General features: G+C 48.7%; 1 protein-coding gene across 6 annotated transcripts in view; it reads right to left on the minus strand.

Moving 5' to 3' along the window:
- The window catches only part of LOC146036278 (class I histocompatibility antigen, F10 alpha chain-like), a 125,620-nt gene that overhangs the window by 71,996 nt on the left and 29,820 nt on the right, over nucleotides 1-23,804 (minus strand). Inside the window, exon 1 of one of the 6 annotated variants that reach the window (XM_083160195.1) lies at nucleotides 23,243-23,356. The exons of the other annotated variants lie outside the window; for them this stretch is intronic. Within the exon in view, the coding sequence (XP_083016321.1) occupies nucleotides 23,243-23,252 (10 nt within the window). The 5' untranslated portion in view covers nucleotides 23,253-23,356. Of the gene's footprint in view, nucleotides 1-23,242; nucleotides 23,357-23,804 lie in introns of those variants that run through there. 6 annotated transcript variants of the gene reach the window in all.

Consider the following 23,804-nt stretch of genomic DNA (forward strand, 5'->3'; position numbering starts at 1 on the left):
TTATTTCTACCCAAATCCGGACAACAACTGTCAAGCCGTGTGTAGCGTTTGCAAAGCTATTGTAAGTAGAGGTAAGGACGTGCAGTACCTTGGGACCTCCTCACTGTTACGGCATTTGCAGCGCATCCATCAGAAGTTTTTGTCAAAAGAAACTGTGAACAAACATGTAGCAGCCCGCCCAGCGTCACCGTCCTGCTCCCCTTTCTCTGTTAAATCCAAGGTCCTGCAATCTCCTCAAACAACTGCATCATCCCCATCCTCAGAGATTATGGGATTGGGAAGTAGTCCTGCACCCAATGTCATGATCCTGACTGAATCCTCTCCTATCCTGGATTCCTCAGAAGCATCCTTATCAGGTACACCTGTTGCTTCTGCTGCTGCTGCTGCTGCTGCTTCAAGGAAAGGGACCAGGAATGCTAGTCCTGATCACTTAGCCAAGCAACTGACTGTAAGTCAATCCTTTGAAAGGGGGATGAAGTATGCCAGCAGTCACCCCGTTGCACAGCGTATTACTGACGCCATAACAACTATGTTGGTAATAGACGTGCGTCCAGTATCCGCAATTAATTCTGTGGGTTTTACCCAGTTGCTAGAGATCCTGTGTCCCCGTTACCAAATTCCATCTAGGTTCCACTTCTCCAGGAAGGCAATACCCAGGCTGTACACGGACATTAAAAAAAGCGTTGTTACTGTCCTTAAAAATGCATCTGTACCCACTGTCCACTTAACCACGGATATGTGGACAAGCGGAACAGGGCAAACAAAAGACTACATGTCTGTGACTGCTCACTGGGTGGATGTATTGCCTTCAGCAGCAGCACCAACAGCAGCAGCAGCAGCAACATCATCTCCCATTGCTATTCAGAGGCAGGCTACACTGTGTATCACCGGTTTCAGTAAAAGGCACACAGCGGAAAACCTCCTAGAAAAACTACGGGAAGTCATTGCGCAATGGCTTACCCCACTTGGACTCTCCTCGGGATTTGTGGTATCCGACAATGCCACCAATATTGTGAGTGCATTACATGTGGGCGAATTCCAACATGTCCCATGTTTTGCTCACACAGTAAATTTGGTGGTGCACCATTTCTTGAAAAAGGACAGGGGTGTTCAAGAGATGTTGTCCGTTGTTCGGAAAATTTGTGGACATTTTCGCCATTCTGCAAGTGCGTGCAGGAGATTGCAAGACTTGCAAGAAAAGCTAAATTTGCCCTGCCATCAGCTGAAGCAAGAGGTGGAATTCCACCCTCTATATGCTTCAGCGGATGGAGGAGCAGCAAAAGGCCATCCAAACCTACACCTCGACCTATGACATAGGGAGAGGAACGGGAATGCACCTGAGTCAAGCTCAGTGGAGAATAATTTCCGTGGTGTGCAAGATCCTGCAGCCCTTTGAGGCTGCTACACGCGAAGTTAGTTCTGACACTGCCAGCTTGAGCCAGGTCATTCCCTTGATAGGCCTTTTGCAAAAGCAGTTGGCGAAATTGAAGGAGGAGTTGAAGCACAGTGAATCTGCAAAATATGTAGGACTAGTGGATCACGCTATTAGTTCACTTAGCAAGGATCCAAGGGTCGTCGATCTCTTACAATTAGATCATTATATTTTGGCGACAATACTGGATCCTAGGTTTAAGTCTTACATTGTGTCTTTGTTACCAATGGGAACAAATCTGCAGAGGTGCAAAGACCTCTTGCTCCAAAATTTGTCAGCTGAAGCGGAAAGTGGCAGGCACACAACTTCTCCTTCAATTTCTACCACTGGGGTTGCGAGGAAAAAGCTAAATTTTCCTAGGAGACCCACTGCTATTCAGTCCGGAAATATATTTGACATCTGGTCCGGACTGAAGGAGCTTCCTAGCATAATGGACATGTCGACTGCTACTGACTATGATGCTATCACAATTGAAAGAATGGTGGATGACTACTTTGCAGATAGCATCGATATAGGTATGTCAGATTGTCCATTCCATTATTGGCAAGAAAAAAGAAAAGAAGGCAATGTGGCGTCCTTTGCACAAACTGGCTTTGCTTTACTTAAGTTGTCCACCCTCCAGTGTATATTCTGAGAGAGTCTTCAGCGCAGCTGGGAACCTTGTAAGCGATCGGCGTAGGAGGTTACTTCCCCAAAACGTGGAGAAGATGATGTTCATAAAAATGAATTTCAAATTCCACGAACTTGACCTCCTTCACCAGCACTTATGTCCTCCTAATACACACAGTCCTCCTGTATTGGTTGATTCCAGCGACGACGAATTAATTGTGTGTGAAGAAGAGGATGAGGCTGAGGAATCTGATGCTGAGGATGACATCTTGTAAAGCCAGTTTGTGCAATGGCCATTGCCATTTATTTTTCGTGGGGGCCCAAACAAACCAATCATTTCAGCCACAGTTGACAGTCCCTGCCGCTGAAGTCCCTGTCGCTGAAATGATTGGTTTGTTAAACAGTGCATGTCCTGTATACTACATAAGGGTGGGTGGGAGGGCCCAAGGACAATGTCATCTTGCACCTCTTTCTGCGTCGTTTTGTTGGCTGTTGTAGCGTCCTAATTTTTTTACCTCTTTGGTGGATGAATGTTGGGGAGATGGGTGATTTCTCTCTCCACATCATCTATTATGGATGAAAATATGTCCTCATGGACATCCATGGTCTCATCCATTCCTATCGTACTTCTTTTTTGGATGGGATGTGATGGATGGATGGCTGGGTGGCAGGGCCCCAGCAAATCTTTTTCTTGCACCTCTTTCTGCGTCATTTGTTGGCTCTTTGTAGCGTCCTAAATTTTTTACCTCTTTGGTGGATGAATGTTGGGGAGATGGGTGATTTCTCTCTCCACATCATCTATTATGGATGAAAATATGTCCTCATGGACATCCATGGTCTTATCCCTTCCTATCGTACTTCTTTTTGGATAGGATGTCCCGGATGGATGGATGGCTGGGTGGGTGGCAGGGCCCCAGCAAATCTTTTTCTTGCACCTCTTTCTGCGTCATTTGTTGGCTCTTTGTAGCGTCCTAAATTTTTAAATCTTTGATGGATGAATGGTGGGGAGGTGGGTGGTTTCTCTCTCCACATCATCCATTATGGATGAAAATATGTCCTCATGGACATCCATGGTCTTATCCCTTCCTATCATACTTTTTGGATGGGATGTGATGTGATGGATGGATGGCTGGGTGGCAGGGCCCCAGCAAATCTTTTTCTTGCACCTCTTTCTGCGTCATTTGTTGGCTCTTTGTAGCGTCCTAAATTTTTAAATCTTTGATGGATGAATGGTGGGGAGGTGGGTGGTTTCTCTCTCCACATCATCCATTATGGATGAAAATATGTCCTCATGGACATCCATGGTCTTATCCCTTCCTATCATACTTTTTGGATGGGATGTGATGTGATGGATGGATGGCTGGGTGGCAGGGCCCCAGCAAATCTTTTTCTTGCACCTCTTTCTGCGTCATTTGTTGGCTCTTTGTAGCGTCCTAAATTTTTAAATCTTTGATGGATGAATGGTGGGGAGATGGGTGGTGTCTTTCTCCACATCATCTATTATGGATGAAAATATGTCCTCATGGACATCCATGGTCTTATCCCTTCCTATCATACTTTTTGGATAGGATGTCCCGGATGGATGGATGGCTGGGTGGCAGGGCCCCAGCAAATCTTTTTCTTGCACCTCTTTCTGCGTCATTTGTTGGCTCTTTGTAGCGTCATAAATTTTTAAATCTTTGATGGATGAATGGTGGGGAGATGGGTGGTGTCTTTCTCCACATCATCTATTATGGATGAAAATATGTCCTCATGGACATCCATGGTCTTATCCCTTCCTATCATACTTTTTGGATAGGATGTCCCGGATGGATGGATGGCTGGGTGGCAGGGCCCCAGCAAATCTTTTTCTTGCACCTCTTTCTGCGTCATTTGTTGGCTCTTTGTAGCGTCATAAATTTTTAAATCTTTGATGGATGAATGGTGGGGAGATGGGTGATTCGCTCTCCACCCCATCCATAATGGATGAAAACATGTCCTCAGGGACATCCATGGTCTTATTCATTCCTAGACCGAGTGCGTGGCTTCGGGAGGAACACACGTGATTTGGTGAAGTGGTGAGGGAGGTAAGGGAAAACACACCTAGCCAGCCAGCTCAAACAAATTAACCTTAGCGGTGAATTGGGTGACAGATGTAGCAGACTAATTGACCCTACTACATAGATAGCGGTCTATAAGGGTAGACCTATATAGGGATCTCCTAACCTGGGGTCCTAGAGAGGTGGAGGCCACCAATTACCCCACCCCTGCCACCAATTACCCCACCCCCCTCCACCCATTAGGTGATGGATGAGGAGGCAACTGGTAATGCTCCCAGCGTTCAGAAACCACGTGACCTCACGCCAGATAGGGGTCTTGTTAGATATTAAACTGATATAATCAGATACTACCTTGCAGACTAAATAAGTGCTGCACGAAACGCCCACTGCTCCTTGGCTGAACATGAGGAAGAGTGCTCAATCAAGCCAAACAGGGGTTTTGGTACTTGATTGGATCTTCTACCAGAGGAGCGCAGCTACTAGTATAGCTTTGAACGAAGATCGGTCCTTCTCTATTGGGGAAGAATAGATGTCATCAGTGACATCCAGAGTATATCCTCCTTTTGGGATAGTATGGATGGATTGATAAATGTTTGGGAAGAAGTAGTCCCAACAGCTGCTGAAGGTCAGTGTACTAGACCAAGTGCGTGCCTTCGGGAGGAACACATGTAATGTGGTGAAGTGGTGAGGGAGGAAATGGAAAACGTACGCCTAGCCTGTCTGATCAAGTTTGATAAGGAGGTATCTTCACAAACCACGTGACCTCACGCCAGATAGGGGTCTTGTTAGATATTAAACTGATATAATCAGATACTACCTTGCAGACTAAATAAGTGCTGCACGAAACGCCCACTGCTCCTTGGCTGAACATGAGGAAGAGTGCTCAATCAAGCCAAACAGGGGTTTTGGTACTTGATTGGATCTTCTACCAGAGGAGCGCAGCTACTAGTATAGCTTTGAACGAAGATCGGTCCTTCTCTATTGGGGAAGAATAGATGTCATCAGTGACATCCAGAGTATATCCTCCTTTTGGGATAGTATGGATGGATTGATAAATGTTTGGGAAGAAGTAGTCCCAACAGCTGCTGATGTTCAGTGTACTAGACCAAGTGCGTGCCTTCGGGAGGAACACATGTAATGTGGTGAAGTGGTGAGGGAGGAAATGGAAAACGTACGCCTAGCCTGTCTGATCAAGTTTGATAAGGAGGTATCTTCACAAACCACGTGACCTCACGCCAGATAGGGGTCTTGTTAGATATTAAACTGATATAATCAGATACTACCTTGCAGACTAAATAAGTGCTGCACGAAACGCCCACTGCTCCTTGGCTGAACATGAGGAAGAGTGCTCAATCAAGCCAAACAGGGGTTTTGGTACTTGATTGGATCTTCTACCAGAGGAGCGCAGCTACTAGTATAGCTTTGAACGAAGATCGGTCCTTCTCTATTGGGGAAGAATAGATGTCATCAGTGACATCCAGAGTATATCCTCCTTTTGGGATAGTATGGATGGATTGATAAATGTTTGGGAAGAAGTAGTCCCAACAGCTGCTGATGGTCAGTGTACTAGACCAAGTGCGTGCCTTCGGGAGGAACACATGTAATGTGGTGAAGTGGTGAGGGAGGAAATGGAAAACGTACGCCTAGCCTGTCTGATCAAGTTTGATAAGGAGGTATCTTCACAAACCACGTGACCTCACGCCAGATAGGGGTCTTGTTAGATATTAAACTAATCAAATGTTCTTGCTAATGGTGTGGAGGTTCTAAAAGAGGAGTGCAGCTACAAGGGGGGGGGGGGGGTTTATTAAACTGCCACAATGTCTGCCCCTGTAGTGCTGCTCTGCTTCCGACATGTGCCAGGTTGGAAGTGTAAGGTCCACATGTATGTGATGCCCACTGCTGTCGCCTAGCTTAGTCATCCAGCTACATCGGGATAACCAGGGCTATTTTTGTGCAGGCTCCAGCAGGAACTGTGGCCCTTATTCTAGTTCACTGTTTCTGACAAAATATTCCTCAGATGGACAAAACCATGTGCACTGCAGGTGAGGCAGGTGTTACTTGTGCAGAGATAATTAGATTTGGGTGGGGTTTTACACCTGCCTCACCTGCAGTGCACATGGTTTTGTCCATCTGAGGAATATTTTGTCAGAAACAGTGAACTAGAATAAGGGCCTCAGTTCCTGCTGGAGCCTGCACAAAAATAGCCCTGGGGATAACCTTATGGCCCTACTACAGTAAATGAAAACGATTTTGTGAGCTGTGAAGTGATCAAAATTGTCTAGAAATGAGTGGAAACTAATGTTATTGAGCTCAATAACACTTTAGGGGCAAAAACAGGCCTGAAAACTATTATTTTAGCAATTTTTAGCATTTTTCCAAATAAATCCAGATCCAAAACCAAAACCAAAACCCGCAAGGGTGGTTTTGCCAAAACCAATCCAGATCCAAAACACGAAGGGAGATCCAGATCCAAAACCAAAACCAAAACCCGAAAAAGTGGCCGCCGCACATCTCTAATATTATACACAGGACACAGACCACAGCCATGTACAGCCCGGTATTACCTGTATACATACATATATCTTATAGTGTAATAATACTGCAGCGTGTGACTGTCTGAGAGAGACACAGAGACTGTTACATATCACACATATTATACACAGGACACAGACCACAGACATGTACAGCCCGGTATTACCTGTATACATACATATATCTTATAGTGTAATAATACTGCAGCGTGTGACTGTCTGAGAGACACAGAGACTGTTACATATCACACATATTATACACAGGACACAGACCACAGCCATGTACAGCCCGGTATTACCTGTATACATACATATATCTTATAGTGTAATAATACTGCAGCGTGTGACTGTCTGGGAGACACAGAGACTGTTACATATCACACATATTATACACAGCACACAGACCACAGCCATGTACAGCCCGGTATTACCTGTATACATACATATATCTTATAGTGTAATAATACTGCAGCGTGTGACTGTCTGAGAGACACAGAGACTGTTACATATCACACATATTATACACACAGACCACAGCCATGTACAGCCCGGTATTACCTGTATACATACATATATCTTATAGTGTAATAATACTGCAGTGTGTGACTGTCTGAGAGACACAGAGACTGTTACATATCACACATATTATACACAGGACACAGACCACAGCCATGTACAGCCCAGTATTACCTGTATACATACATATATCTTATAGTGTAATAATACTGCAGCGTGTGACTGTCTGAGAGACACAGAGACTGTTACATATCACACATATTATACACAGGACACAGACCACAGCCATGTACAACCCCGGTATTACCTGTATACATACATATATCTTATAGTGTAATAATACTGCAGCGTGTGACTGTCTGAGAGACACAGAGACTGTTACATATCACACATATTATACACAGGACACAGACCACAGCCATGTACAGCCCGGTATTACCTGTATACATACATATATCTTATAGTGTAATAATACTGCAGCGTGTGACTGTCTGAGAGACACAGAGACTGTTACATATCACACATATTATACACAGGACACAGACCACAGCCATGTACAGCCCGGTATTACCTGTATACATACATATATCTTATAGTGTAATAATACTGCAGCGTGTGACTGTCTGAGAGACACAGAGACTGTTACATATCACACATATTATACACAGGACACAGACCACAGCCATGTACAGCCCGGTATTACCTGTATACATACATATATCTTATCTCCTATATATTTGGCTACATCTGTCACTCAAAGTGGGTGTCTGTGTCTATAACGCTCTGTTCCTGGACTTTCCTCTTAATGTGTGATTGCCTTCATCTGTGCTGAACACCTTTCTGAGAAATTAACCTGTTTAAAACAGGTGATGGCAATCATACATTAAGGGGACGTCTAGAAACAGAGCATTGGGTCCCTCCTGGAGAGGGTCATGTTGGGAGGTATGTGACAGAGAACCAGCCCAGTGAGCCCACAGACAGTGCCAGACACCCTCTGCCTTCCCATGTTGCCCAGCACTGCTACTCCACAGCCACCAGGTGAGCGCCCCCCTCCCGCGATTTGCGGCAAAACCTCCCCTCCCACGCGCCCCCCCCCCCTCCCGCGATTCGCGGCAAAAACACCCGCTCCCCCGCGACCCCCCCTACCGCGATTCGCAGCAAAAACACCCCCGCGACCCCCCCTCCCGCGATTCGCTGCAAAAAGAACCCCCCCACGACCCCTCCCGCAATTCGCGGCATAACCACCACCCCGTGACCCCCCCTCCCGTGAATCGCGGCAAACCCTCCCCCCGTGACACCCCCCCCCCCGATTCGTGGAAAAAACACCCCCCCCCGCGACCTCCCTCCCGCGATTCGCGGCAAAAAGAACCCCCCCGCGACCCCCCCTTGCACGATTGGCGGCACCCCCCCTGCGACCCCCCTCCCGCGATTCTCATGTGTCGACATGGACACCAATGAAGTGCCACACTTATGTCAACATTTACATGTGTTGACCTTTCTGTGTTGATTTTTTCTTGTGGCGATTCGCGTCACACCCCCCCCGCAACCCCCCCTCCCGCGATTCGCGGCACCCCCCGTGACCCCCCACCTCCCGCAATTCGCGGCAACCCCCCACCGGAACCCCTGTGAACCCCGCCCTCCCGCGATTCGCGGCACCCAACCCCGCGCCCCCCCCCTCCCGCAATTCGCGGCACCCCCCGTGATTCGCGGCAGCTCCAGAATTAAATTGCACATGGAAAACACTGACATGGCTATGGTCGACAATGAAAAAGGTTGACATGAGTTTTTGAAGTTTTTTTTTCATTTTTTTAATATTTTCATATTCATTCTCATGTGTCGACGAGGACACCAATGAAGTGCCACACTTATGTCAACATTTACATGTGTTGACCTTTCTGTGTTGATTTTTTCTTGTGGCGATTTGCGTCACCCCCCCCTCCCACAACCCCCACTCCCGCGATTCACGGCACACACACACCTCCCCCGCGATTCTCAGCACCCCACCCCGTGACCCCCCCCTCCCGTGATTCACGGCACACCCCCGCGACCCCCCCTCCCATGATTCGCCGCAACCCCCGCCCCTTAACCCCCCTCCCGCGATTCGCGGCACCCACCCCCGCGACCCCCCTCCCGCAATTCGCGGCACCCCCCCGCGATTCGCGGCAGCTCCAGAATTAAATTGCACATGGAAAACACTGACATGGCTATGGTCGACAATGAAAAAGGTTGACATGAGTTTTTGAAGTTTTTTTTTCATTTTTTGAATGTTTTCATATTCATTCTCATGTGTCGACATGGACACCAATGAAGTGCCACACTTATGTCAACATTTACATGTGTTGACCTTTCTGTGTTGATTTTTTCTTGTGGCGATTCGCGTCACACCCCCCCCCCCACCCCCCCTGCAACCCCCACTCCCGCGATTCTCGGCACCCCACCCCGTGACCCCCCCTCCCGTGATTCACGGCACACCCACCGCGACCCCCCCTACCATGATTCGCCGCAACCCCCGCCCCCGTAACCCCCCTCCCACGATTTGCGGCAACCCACCCCGCGACCCCCCTCCCGCGATTTTCTGCAATCCCAACCCCCCACCGGAACCCCTGTGAACCCCGCCCTCCCGTGAATCGCAGCATCCACCCCCCCACAACCCCCTCTCCTGCAATTCGCGGCACCCCCCGCGACCCCCCCTCCTGCAATTCGCGGCACCCTCCGCGACCCCCCCTCCCGCGATTCGCGGACACCTAAGTTGCAATACAGGGCATCTTTCATACAGTTCTAACCATATTTCTCATGCGTTCACAAATTAAGGGGGCGCAGCCCCTTACGACGGTGTGAAGAGCGCCCGTAGGGCGCGATGAATCACCTAGTAGTGTAATAATACTGCAGCGTGTGACTGTCTGAGAGACACAGAGACTGTTACATATCACATATATTATACACAGGACACAGACCACAGCCATGTACAGCCCGGTATTACCTGTATTCATACATATATCTTATAGTGTAATAATACTGCAGCGTGTGACTGTCTGAGAGACACAGAGACTGTTACATATCACACATATTATACACAGGACACAGACCACAGCCATGTACAGCCCGGTATTACCTGTATACATACATATATCTTATAGTGTAATAATACTGCAGCGTGTGACTGTCTGAGAGACACAGAGACTGTTACATATCACACATATTATACACAGGACACAGACCACAGCCATGTACAGCCCGGTATTACCTGTATACATACATATATCTTATAGTGTAATAATACTGCAGCGTGTGACTGAGAGACACAGAGACTGTTACATATCACACATATTATACACAGGACACAGACCACAGCCATGTACAGCCTGGTATTACCTGTATACATACATATATATTATAGTGTAATAATACTGCAGCGTGTGACTGTCTGAGAGACACAGAGACTGTTACATATCACACATATTATACACAGGACACAGATCACAGCCATGTACAGCCCGGTATTACCTGTATACATACATATATCTTATAGTGTAATAATACTGCAGCGTGTGACTGTCTGAGAAACACAGAGACTGTTACATATCACACATATTATACACAGGACACAGACCACAGCCATGTACAGCCCGGTATTACCTGTATACATACATATATCTTATAGTGTAATAATACTGCAGCGTGTGACTGTCTGAGAGACACAGAGACTGTTACATATCACACATATTATACACAGGACACATACCACAGCCATGTACAGCCCGGTATTACCTGTATACATACATATATCTTATAGTGTAATAATACTGCAGCGTGTGACTGAGAGACACAGAGACTGTTACATATCACACATATTATACACAGCACACAGACCACAGCCATGTACAGCCCGGTATTACCTGTATACATACATATATCTTATAGTGTAATAATACTGCAGCGTGTGACAGAGAGACACAGAGACTGTTACATATCACACATATTATACACAGGACACAGACCACAGCCATGTACAGCCTGGTATTACCTGTATACATACATATATCTTATAGTGTAATAATACTGCAGCGTGTGACTGTCTGAGAGACACAGAGACTGTTACATATCACACATATTATACACAGGACACAGACCACAGCCATGTACAGCCCGGTATTACCTGTATACATACATATATCTTATAGTGTAATAATACTGCAGCGTGTGACTGAGAGACACAGAGACTGTTACATATCACACATATTATACACAGGACACATACCACAGCCATGTACAGCCCGGTATTACCTGTATACATACATATATCTTATAGTGTAATAATACTGCAGCGTGTGACTGTCTGAGAGACACAGAGACTGTTACATATCACACATATTATACACAGGACACATACCACAGCCATGTACAGCCCGGTATTACCTGTACACATACATATATCTTATAGTGTAATAATACTGCAGCGTGTGACTGTCTGAGAGACACAGAGACTGTTACATATCACATATATTATACACAGGACACAGACCACAGCCATGTACAGCCTGGTATTACCTGTATACATACATATATCTTATAGTGTAATAATACTGCAGCGTGTGACTGTCTGAGAGACACAGAGACTGTTACATATCACACATATTATACACAGGACACAGGACACAGACCACAGCCATGTACAGCCTGGTATTACCTGTATACATACATATATCTTATAGTGTAATAATACCTCAGCGTGTGACTGTCTGAGAGAGACACAGAGACTGTTACATATCACACATAATATACACAGGACACAGACCACAGCCATGTACAGCCCGGTATTACCTGTATACATACATATATCTTATAGTGTAATAATACTGCAGCATGTGACTGTCTGAGAGACACAGAGACTGTTACATATCACACATATTATACACACAGACCACAGCCATGTACAGCCCGGTATTACCTGTATACATACATATATCTTATAGTGTAATAATACTGCAGCGTGTGACTGTCTGAGAGACACAGAGACTGTAACACATCACACATATTATACACAGGACACAGATCACAGCCATGTACAGCCCGGTATTACCTGTATACATACATATATCTTATAGTGTAATAATACTGCAGCGTGTGACTGTCTGAGAGACACAGAGACTGTTACATATCACACATATTATACACAGGACACAGATCACAGCCATGTACAGCCCGGTATTACCTGTATACATACATATATCTTATAGTGTAATAATACAGAAAACCGATGGCTGAATAAGCTGGAGGTAACATAAACTACCGAAGGAGTCTGAGATGCCTGCACTTTGGTTGTGGTTTGTGTTTAGGCTATGATGCTGCAGCTATAGCCAATTAGGGAGTAGGGAGGAGTTTCCTGTAGTAGGAATAGCCAGAGAGTCAGGTGATCTGCACTCTGGTCCGGTTTTCCAAGGAGCAGGTTGGTTTCAGACTCTCTCCTGTACTTATTCCTCTTTCATCGCTACTTATTCCCCTGCTGTCAAACCTACTTCTCTCTCATTTCCTTTTTGCACCTATCTCTCTCTCTCTTTCATTCCGGCTGCTCCTTGGGGGATTTGGGCCAGATAGTGTAGCGCTGCTGCTGCCCGGCCTAACCATGCCGTGCCCGCGTAGGAACACTCACCCACCCGCCCGATTTGCACAGCCCGGCTCCCCCTCTGCTCCTCCAACAGCCAGCGTCCCGCAGGCCGGACGGGGAGGCAGAGCGTCGGCGAGAACGGGACCACAGCGGCGGGGCGCGGTCCGCGTCATCGGGCGATGACGCGGTGGTACGCGGCGTTAGGCCGCAGGCTAATAGAGCGGGTAGCGCTCCCGCCCGGGGTAGCGGAGGCACCCCCGGCGGACGCAGTCAGCGTGGCAGGCGCACGCGGTCTCAGGGGCCCGCAGCAGCAGGTTCAGGTGCGTCCGCGTCTGCCCAAGATGGCCGCCGGACGCGAGCAGCGGGTCCTGGGCCTCAGCCAGGGGACTCTGCTTCCCTGTCAGCCCAGCATACTTTGCCCACGCAGGGTCACCCCTCCACGGGGTCCCCCATGACTCCTCTAAGGAGGGCAAGGAGCGGGTGGCTCTCTAGGGCGCGCTTGCTATCCCAGCGCGTCAGGCTGACCCAAGCGGCGCAAGTGATCTCAGCCACGGCCGCAGGGCCGGTGCTCCCTGGCGTTGCGCAGGCACCCTCCACAGAGGTGGACATGGTGGTGGTTCGGCAGCTGGTGGCGATGCTGACGCCGCGGGCGGGTCAGCAATCTGTACAGCCAGGGTCTGGGGATCAATCTCCTGCTATCCTCCCTTCTGCTCTTTCCAACCGGGACCCTGCTGCACACGTGATGGCAGCTCTGGGCACGCCATTCACAAGGATGGGATCCACGCCTCCAAGGGACGCAGTTGTGCCGACACCGTCACAGCACCAGGTAGAAGGGGCCATTGCCGGGCCGACAGAGGTGGCTGGTCCTTCCGGAACAGCGGGTGCGGCCACAGCGGGAGCTGTGTCAGGTGGGTCTGCCAAGGCACGCAAGAAGCGCAGGCGCCGGTATTCCCGTACCTCCTCCTCCTCGGGGTCGGAGTCAATGACCTCCGGCGAGGAGGGGGGACGTAGATCCAGACACAGGCGCAGATGCTCTGGGAGACGCCGTCGGCGCTCGCAGTCCTCTAGTGGCGACTCGGGCTCCCCGTTGTTTCCTAGAGGGCAGGTGGTACACTGCGAGAATACGGCAGTGCTAAGAGGCCTCAGGCGCAGCGTAAGGGATAGGATAAGGGAGGGCAGATACGTCAGCTTCTTTACCATGACGGCGCAAGATGAGAAGGATTATCGCGAAGCGAAGCGTAAAGGGGGGATTGGGGAGGCTGCGTACTGCACGTACCAGAGATGGCAAGTGGGGCTGTTTATGTTTGCTGCATGTTACTTGGAAACCAGACCCCAGGAGCATATGAATGTGATTAGATACATCCATATGATGCATGCCATGTATATGGACGACGGCGAGAACGTCTGGCGGGCTTATGATGAGCAATTCCGACGGAAGCAGTCGGGTTGTGAGATCATGGCCCTTGGGGCTAAGGATGTTGAGGTGTGGATGGGTAAGAAACCGTCGGTTTCGACCTCCGCCGCCCCGGCTCCGGTGGCCCCGACACCTGCGGCAGCCCCGCGCAGGGCCCCCTCGTCCTTTCGTGGGGGCCCTGGAGGGGGGCAGTCTGCGGGCAGATGTTTTGCTTTCAACGGGGCAGGATGCGCAGCGGGTTCCCGCTGTAAGTTTCGTCACCAATGCTCAAAATGCTGGGGAGGACACCCGGTCAAGGAATGCCCGCGTGGCAGGCAGGCTGGAGGGGCTCCCAGGCAGAATGCCGGTGCCACCCCGGCCCCTGCCCCTCCTCAGTAAGGCCCCTTCTCCGGTGCGGGGTGACCGCTTGGCCAGATGGCTGGGGCGTTATTCCCTCCGGGAGGAGGCGCAGTTTTTGGCCGCAGGTTTCTCGCAAGGTTTCCTCCTCCCCATTCAAGGGGAGGTGGCGTCCGGGTCTCCGAGAAACCTGAAGTCTGCAATCGACATGCCTCAGGTGGTCCTGGACAAGGTCGAGAAGGAGGTGAAATTGGGCAGGATGGTGGGTCCATTTCCCGAACCTCCGGTTCGGGATTTGGTGCTGTCACCTATTGGGGTGGTTCCCAAGAAAGAGACAGGCAAGTTTCGTTTGATACAGCATCTGTCCCACCCACCTGGATTGTCCGTGAATGATGCAATTCCTATGGAGTTGTGTCACGTACGGTACCAGTCCTTTGAGGAAGCGTTGGCTATTGTGCGCGGCTTCGGGGGGCGGGCCCTACTGGGCAAAGTAGACATCGAGTCGGCATTCCGACTACTGCCTCTACACCCGGACTCCTTTAGGTTCATGGGGTTTAGGCTGCCTTCCGGTTATTATGTAGACCGTTGCTTGCCTATGGGCTGCTCCGTGTCCTGCGCCTATTTCGTGTGTTTTAGCAGCTTCCTGCATTGGTGCGTCACAGAGTATACGGGCGAGCCGGGGGTCGCCCATTATTTGGACGACTTCCTGTGCGTAGGCCCGGCCGATTCCCCGCGCTGCGGGGCTCTCCTGAACGCAATGCAGCAGCTGTTCTTACATTTCGGAGTCCCAGTCGCGGCGGACAAGACAGAAGGGCCGACTGAGTGCCTTTCATTCTTGGGCATTGAGATTGACACGCGGGCCGGGTGCTGCAGGTTGCCCCTTGATAAGCTTGCACGGCTGCAAGGGGCGATCTCCCAGTCCCTGGCCTCCGGCAAACTCCGGGTACGCCAGCTACAGTCCCTGCTGGGCCTGTTTCACTTCTCTTGCCGGGTCATCCCCATGGGGAGGGTTTTCTGTCGGAAACTGGAACTGGCCATGGCAGGTCCAAATAGGCCCCAATTCTTCGTCCGCCTGAATGCGGAACTCAAACGGGATCTCAGAGTATGGGAGGTTTTCCTCCGCGACTTCAATGGTGTGTTGCTGTGGCCTAGCCCTCCGCGGTACAGCGAGGACTTACAGTTATACACCGATGCTGCGGGGGGGAATTGGCTTCGGAGCCTTCTTGCACGGCTCTTGGTGCGCTGAGACCTGGCCGGAGGAATGGGCGCTAGAAGGGCTCACCAGGAACATGCTGCTCCTGGAGCTGTTCCCTATTGTGGTGGCCCTGGAACTGTGGGGCGAACGGCTACGTGATGCCTGCATCACCTTCTGGTGTGATAACCTGGGGGTGGTGCAGGCCATCAACAGGCAGAGCTCTTCTTCCCTGCCGGTCATGCGCTTGCTCTCGCGCCTTGTATTGGTATGTCTGCGGCCTAACCTGCATTTTGTGGCCAGGCACGTTCCCGGGGTGGACAACTCGGTTGCCGACGCCCTGTCCAGGCGGGACTGGGCTAGGTTCCGGTCCCTAGCTCCGGGGGCTGATTTGGTTGGTGAGCCTTGTCCTCCTTATGTTTGGCAGGTCATCAGGCCGGCATGGAGGAACTAGCCATGCGGGCTATTGCTCCCAGGACGCTGCGTTGTTACCAAGCTGGCTGGCTGGAATGGGAACAATTCAGAATGTCCGCGTCACAACAAGGTAAGGCCCCTGGCGATGCCATGCTGGCTTTTGTGTGGAGTTTGTACTCCGGAGGGCGGTCTGTGGCGGCCGTGAGACGGCTGTTGGCCGGCGTGTCGTTCTTCTCATCGCTGCATGGGAGGATCGGACCCCGGTCGGTCTTTTCTTGTGTCTCGGGCCCTGAGGGGCTGGCGACGCGCTTCCCCTGTGGCTCCAGATAGCAGAAGGCCCATTGACGTGTCCCTGCTGCCTCCCTTATTGGGGGCAGTTTGGGATGTATGTCACTCAGAGTATGAGGTCCGACTGTTTCGCTTGGCATATGCCATGGCGTTCCATGGAGCTTTCAGGGTCGGCGAGCTGGTAGCCCCATCGAGGCATCGACCTTCTCCTCTGTTGTTAGAGGACGTATTGATTCAGGGTGATTTGGTGTGGTGCCGGGTAAGACGTTCCAAGACGGATCAGACTGGGAGAGGCCAATGGCTGTCATTGCAACCGTGCCCGGTGGAAGGGATTTGCCCAGTGGCGATGGCAAGCGCCTAAGCCCTGCTGCGTCCTGACTGCCCCGGGGCATGGTTAATGCATTTAGATGGCTCTTCATTGACAAAATACCAGTTCTGCCATGTTTTGCGACGTGCCCTGGGATCTCTTGGCCTGGATCCGAGGGAGTTTGGTACACACTCCTTTCGGATCGGGGCGGCCACATCTGCTGCTGCTGGGGGTCAATCCGACGCAGAGATACAGTCGCTGGGTCGATGGCGCTCGGCAGCATTCCGCAGATACATTCGGCCTGGCCTGTCTCTACATCTGCAAGACTGTAACCGACTGGACGCATAAGTACTCGTCTCACTTTAGCGGGAGTCTTGAGGTGGTCCACTTTCCCCCGGGGGCACAATTCGGCTTAATTCCAATCTGACATGGCGTCCTGGTTAGTTTACTCCGGGGGTTTTCTGTGCAGTGTGCCTCAAGGTCTGGTCGGTTACGGTTTCCTTTATCTTTGCCTTCTCCGGTGTGGTTGGTCTGTCAGGCGAGGTGTGATTTTGATGGCATGTGTCCTAACCTGTTTACATCTTTCAGGTCGCAGGGACTCCAAGACGGTGTGGGTGATGGGACACTCTTTTGTCCACTGGGCATCGATGGCACGTGGCAGTTTGAATGACAGTATGCGAGTGAAAGCTCAGAAAGTGCGATGGTTGGGTGTGCGAGGCATGCTTTGGGGAGCGCTGCAGGGTCTGTTGCTAAGGTCGGTGCGGGACTTTGGAGTCCCTGAGGTACTAATTTTGCACCTGGGCGGAAACGATCTAGGCCAATGCACCGCCTTGGAACTGCGGTCGATTATCATCAGAGACCTGCATATTGTGGCTCAGGCGCTCCCTTGCTGCCGACTGATTTGGTCCTCAATGATTCCTAGGCGAGTCTGGAGGAATGCTAGGTCAGGGCCCCGCTTGGATAGCGCACGGAGGAAGGTCAATGCTGCGGTGCAGCGATACCTGTTGGCTAATAGGGGTGGGGTCATCAGGCATGACTCCATCACCTATAAGCGGGGTTCCCTGTATAGGCCGGACGGTGTCCATCTGAGTCCTGAAGGAATGGCCATATTCCTGGACGATTTGTTTAGAGGTTTTTAGTTGATGTGTTGTTGTCTAGTAAGTGCTGAGCGTTTAGGGTGGCGGTGCTGCAGCCTTAAGCTTGGCTTGTGGCGGTAAAGAACGGTCCTTGTTCAAATGAAGTGTTATGAGGATAGTGGGGTGCGCTCTCCCGTCAATGATACACTTGTAGCCCATGCCCCTTGGACAGGGGTGGGATACACCACTTGCCCGAGTGGGTAGCGTGGGAGAGTTGAACACCAATGATGTATGAATGGTGTGACGTCATCTTACCCCTCTTTTCTCTATGACCGTTCTTTAGGGTCGCCACCCTCTTCTATAGATTAATATATATAGTTGTCAATTAATAAATTTGACATTCATTATTTGAAACGCCAGCACTTGTGTCTGTCTCTTTATTTGTAGTGTTAAGTTAGATAAGATTAGGTAAGTTATTAAAGTGTTATGGCATAAAGATTGCCGATGGTACGTTTAAGAAAACCGATGGCTGAATAAGCTGGAGGTAACATAAACTACCGAAGGAGTCTGAGATGCCTGCACTTTGGTTGTGGTTTGTGTTTAGGCTATGATGCTGCAGCTATAGCCAATTAGGGAGTAGGAAGGAGTTTCCTGTAGTAGGAATAGCCAGAGAGTCAGGTGATCTGCACTCTGGTCCGATTTTCCCCACCCTCCCTCCCTATTTTTCTATCCTTTTCTTGGCAGCGGTAAAGAACGGTCCTTGGTCAAATGAAGTGTTATGAGGATAGTGGGGTGCGCTCTCCCGTCAATGATACGCTTGTAGCCCATGCCCCTTGGACAGGGGTGGGATACACCACTTGCCCGAGTGGGTAGCGTGGGAGAGTTGAACACCAATGATGTATGAATGGTGTAACGTCATCTTACCCCTCTTTTCTCTATGACCGTTCTTTAGGGCCGCCACCCTCTTCTATAGATTAATATATATATAGTTGTCAATTCATAAATTTGACATTCATTATTTGAAACGCCAGCACTTGTGTCTGTCTCTTTATTTGTAGTGGTAAGTTAGATAAGATTAGATAAGTTATTAAAGTGTTATGGCATAAAGATTGCCGATGGTACGTTTATGCAGTGTGTGACTGTCTGAGAGACACAGAGACTGTCACATATCACACATAATATACACAGGATACAGACCACAGCCATGTACAGCCCGGTATTACCTGTACACATACATATATCTTATAGTGTAATAATACTGCAGCGTGTGACTGTCTGAGAGAGACACAGAGACTGTTACATATCACACATATTATACACAGGACACAGACCACAGCCATGTACAGCCCGGTATTACCTGTATACATACATATATCTTATAGTGTAATAATACCGCAGCGTGTGACTGTCTGAGAGACACAGAGACTGTTACATATCACACACATATTATACACAGGACACAGACCACAGCCATGTACAGCCCGGTATTACCTGTATACATACATATATCTTATAGTGTAATAATACTGCAGCGTGTGACTGTCTGAGAGAGACACAGAGACTGTTACATATCACACATATTATACACAGGACACAGACCACAGCCATGTACAGCCCCGGTATTACCTGTATACCAGGGCCGGATTAACAATGGGCCTGATGGAGCTACAGCTCCAGGCCCACAGTACAAATAGGCCCATTTTGAAGCTGATGGCCAGGACTTTCCAACGAGCCCGGCCCTGCGTCTCTAGCCCCCCGGGAACCAGAGATACAACCAGGCAAATCTGGAACATTTTCCCCATAACCTGGGACACCCCTACCTGGTTCCAACAGCTGCCAGCATCACAGAAGCTTGAGGTTGATCTCAGTCAAATCCAAATCGCTGGGCCTTAATCTGATACCAGGCTGGTCTATATGGGTTTATTGGTTCTAGAGATATTGTAGGTAAACCGATTTTTTCATTTCTGAAATGTAATTTCATGGCTGTTCATGTTGTTTGAGGACAGATTTCTCTGGAACTAAATGGCCCAATTTCAAAATCATTCAAAGCCCACTTAAAAGTTCTTCATGTAAATGGGTCAGTTGGTTTTGAAGATATAGCTGGTTGTTTAAAGGGGGGGTGGTTTTTTTCTCCCCCTCACACCAGAATATGCAGGGACTAGGCTGGTGTAAAAGGGGCCAGTCCCTGCATTTTCTGGTGTGAAAGGGGTATTATTTCAAATAGCCGAGACCTGTAGTGCTCTGAATACAGCCCCCTGCTCTCTGCCCATCTGTCAATGGCTGTCATTTCTGCCCGGCGGCGTCTGTCCCCCAGTTACCGCGAGCATGTATTCCCCCTTGGCAATATGCATGTAATCCCACATGGCAATGAGCATGGAACCCCTGGCAATGAGCATGGAACCCCTGGCAATGAGCATGTACAGATGGAGCCGGCTTAAACTTTTCAGGGGTTGGCGATACTTTCGCTAGCCCCGCCAGTGCCCCGTGGCAACAGAGCTTCCACCGGGTCTCCGCCACCGGTCCCCCTCGCCGCCCGACCCCCCCTAACCCTGCCTATCTACCTGAAGCGGAGATGCGCAGGATGCCGCTGCCCCGCCGACAGAGGATTTGGGCACGCGCGTCCCAGTTCAGTGTAGCCCCTGTCCACCAGCGCTCGCCAGTGGGGAGACTCTGGCGATCCCCGGCCAAAGAGGACAGGGGCTACATCTATTGATAAGCAGCACTTATGTAGAATAATTTTAATAGACATTATGGTGTCTGGCATAATAGGTAATGGAGATTATGGTGTGTGGCTTAACATGTAATTGGCATTATGGTGTAAATTTTTAATGCGCGCCTTTGGCGCACAATGCCCCTGTTTATGAAGCATGTTGTGCAATATTGCTCAATCTCTTTGGATAAAGTGTGTATTTTGGCTCAATCCATGTGGCATAATGTGTAAGAGGCAAGTACAGTATAAGGGGTTACTATTGTGCTGCATGATTTGTATAAGGGGTATATGTTGTGGTAAACTTAGGTGACCACATAAAAGGCGCTGAAATGTTGTCTACCAAGTTTCGGCTTTCAGTAATTTTTCATGACTGGAGTGCCGCCTCACCCTACAAGTATCTTAGGACATTGGGATCCTGCGGGTGCACCTTTGGAGGGCACCCGCCAATATATCTCCCTGCATTTTTCCTATGCCAGCCCCCTGCATTTTCCAGGCATATATAATTAGTTGAAAGTATTTACACAAATAGAGACACTCCCATGAGCTGACCACCCAACCAGAACACTGGTCACGCCTCCCACATTAACAGGTGCTGGCCGCAACCCCTATTATTGCGCATAATAGGCCCTTGATCATTTTCAGCTCCAGGCCCATTTAAATCTTAATCTGGCACTGCTGTATACATACATATATCTTATAGTGTAATAATACCGCAGCGTGTGACTGTCTGAGAGACACAGAGACTGTTACATATCACACATATTGCACACAGACCACAGCCATGTACAGCCCGGTATTACCTGTATACATACATATATCTTATAGTGTAATAATACTGCAGCATGTGACTGTCTGAGAGACACAGAGACTGTTACATATCACATATTATACACAGGACACAGACCACAGCCATGTACAGCCCGGTATTACCTGTATACATACATATATCTTATAGTGTAATAATACTGCAGCGTGTGACTGTCTGAGAGACACAGAGACTGTTACATATCACACATATTATACACAGGACACAGACCACAGCCACGTACAGCCCGGTATTACCTGTATACATACATATATCTTATAGTGTAATAATACTGCAGCGTGTGACTGTCTGAGAGACACAGAGACTGTTACATATCACACATATTATACACAGGACACAGACCACAGCCATGTACAGCCTGGTATTACCTGTATACATACATATATCTTATAGTGTAATAATACTGCAGCGTGTGACTGTCTGAGAGACACAGAGACTGTTACATATCACACATATTATACACAGGACACAGACCACAGCCATGTACAGCCCGGTATTACCTGTATACATACATATATCTTATAGTGTAATAATACTGCAGCGTGTGACTGAGAGACACAGACACTGTTACATATCACACGTATTATACACAGGACACAGCCATGTACAGCCCGGTATTACCTGTATACATACATACATATATCTTATAGTGTAATAATACTGCAGTGTGTGACTGTCTGAGAGACACAGAGACTGTTACATATCACACATATTATACACAGGACACAGACCACAGCCATGTACAGCCCGGTATTACCTGTATACATACATATATCTTATAGTGTAATAACACTGCAGTGTGTGACTGTCTGAGAGAGACACAGAGACTGTTACATATCACACATATTATACACAGGACACAGACCATAGCCATGTACAGCCTGGTATTACCTGTGTACATACATATATCTTATAGTGTAATAATACTGCAGCGTGTGACTGTCTGAGAGACACAGAGACTGTTACATATCACACATATTATACACAGGACACAGACCACAGCCATGTACAGCCCGGTATTACCTGTATACATACATATATCTTATAGTGTAATAATACTGCAGCGTGTGACTGTCTGAGAGACACAGAGACTGTTACATATCACACATATTATACACAGGACACAGACCACAGCCATGTACAGCCCGGTATTACCTGTATACATACATATATCTTATAGTGTAATAATACTGCAGCATGTGACTGTCTGAGAGACACAGAGACTGTTACATATCACACATATTATACACAGGACACAGACCACAGCCATGTACAGCCCGGTATTACCTGTATACATACATATATCTTATAGTGTAATAATACTGCAGCGTGTGACTGTCTGAGAGACACAGAGACTGTTACATATCACACATATTATACACAGGACACAGACCACAGCCATGTACAGCCCGGTATTACCTGTATACATACATATATCTTATAGTGTGATAATACTGCAGCATGTGACTGTCTGAGAGACACAGAGACTGTTACATATCACACATATTATACACAGGACACAGACCACAGCCATGTACAGCCCGGTATTACCTGTATACATACATATATCTTATAGTGTAATAATACTGCAGTGTGTGACTGTCTGAGAGAGACACAGAGACTGTTACATATCACACATATTATACACAGACCACAGGCATATACAGCCCGGAATTACCTGTATACATACATATATCTTATAGTGTAATAATACTGCAGCGTGTGACTGTCTGAGAGACACAGAGACTGTTACATATCACACATATTATACACAGGACACAGATCACAGCCATGTACAGCCCGGTATTACCTGTATACATACATACCGTATATCTTATAGTGTAATAATACTGCAGCGTGTGACTGTCTGAGAGACACAGAGACTGTTACATATCACACATATTATACACAGGACACAGACCACAGCCATGTACAGCCCGGTATTACCTGTATACATACATAGCAGTCAGGATGCCGTTATTTGCAGGTGTAATGCTCTGATGCTGGAAGCAGTGCGGCTGGGTACTGAGGATAGTCTCTGGTCAGAACCTGTAGTACCACAGTGCAGGTATATAGCAGTCAGGAAGCTGTTATTTGCAGGTGTAATGCTCTGATGCTGGAAGCAGTGCGGCTGGGTACTGAGGATGTTCTCTGGTCAGAACCTGTAGTACCTCAGTGCAGGTATATAGCAGTCAGGATGCCGTTATTTGCAGGTGTAATGCTCTGATGCTGGAAGCAGTGCGGCTGGGTACTGATGATAGTCTCTTGGCAGAACCTGTAGTACCTCAGTGCAGGTATATAGCAGTCAGGATGCCGTTATTTGCAGGTGTAATGCTCTGATGCTGGAAGCAGTGCAGCTGGGTACTGATGATATTCCCTAGTCAGAACCTGTAGTACCTCAGTGAAGGTATATAGCAGTCAGGATGCCGTTATTTGCAGATGTAATGCTCTGATGCTGGAAGCAGTGCGGCTGGGTACTGATGATAGTCTCTGGTCAGAACCTGTAGTA

This window comes from Crinia signifera, chromosome 9, assembly GCF_055691185.1.
Source record: "Crinia signifera chromosome 9, ASM5569118v1, whole genome shotgun sequence".
NCBI lineage: Eukaryota > Metazoa > Chordata > Amphibia > Anura > Myobatrachidae > Crinia > Crinia signifera.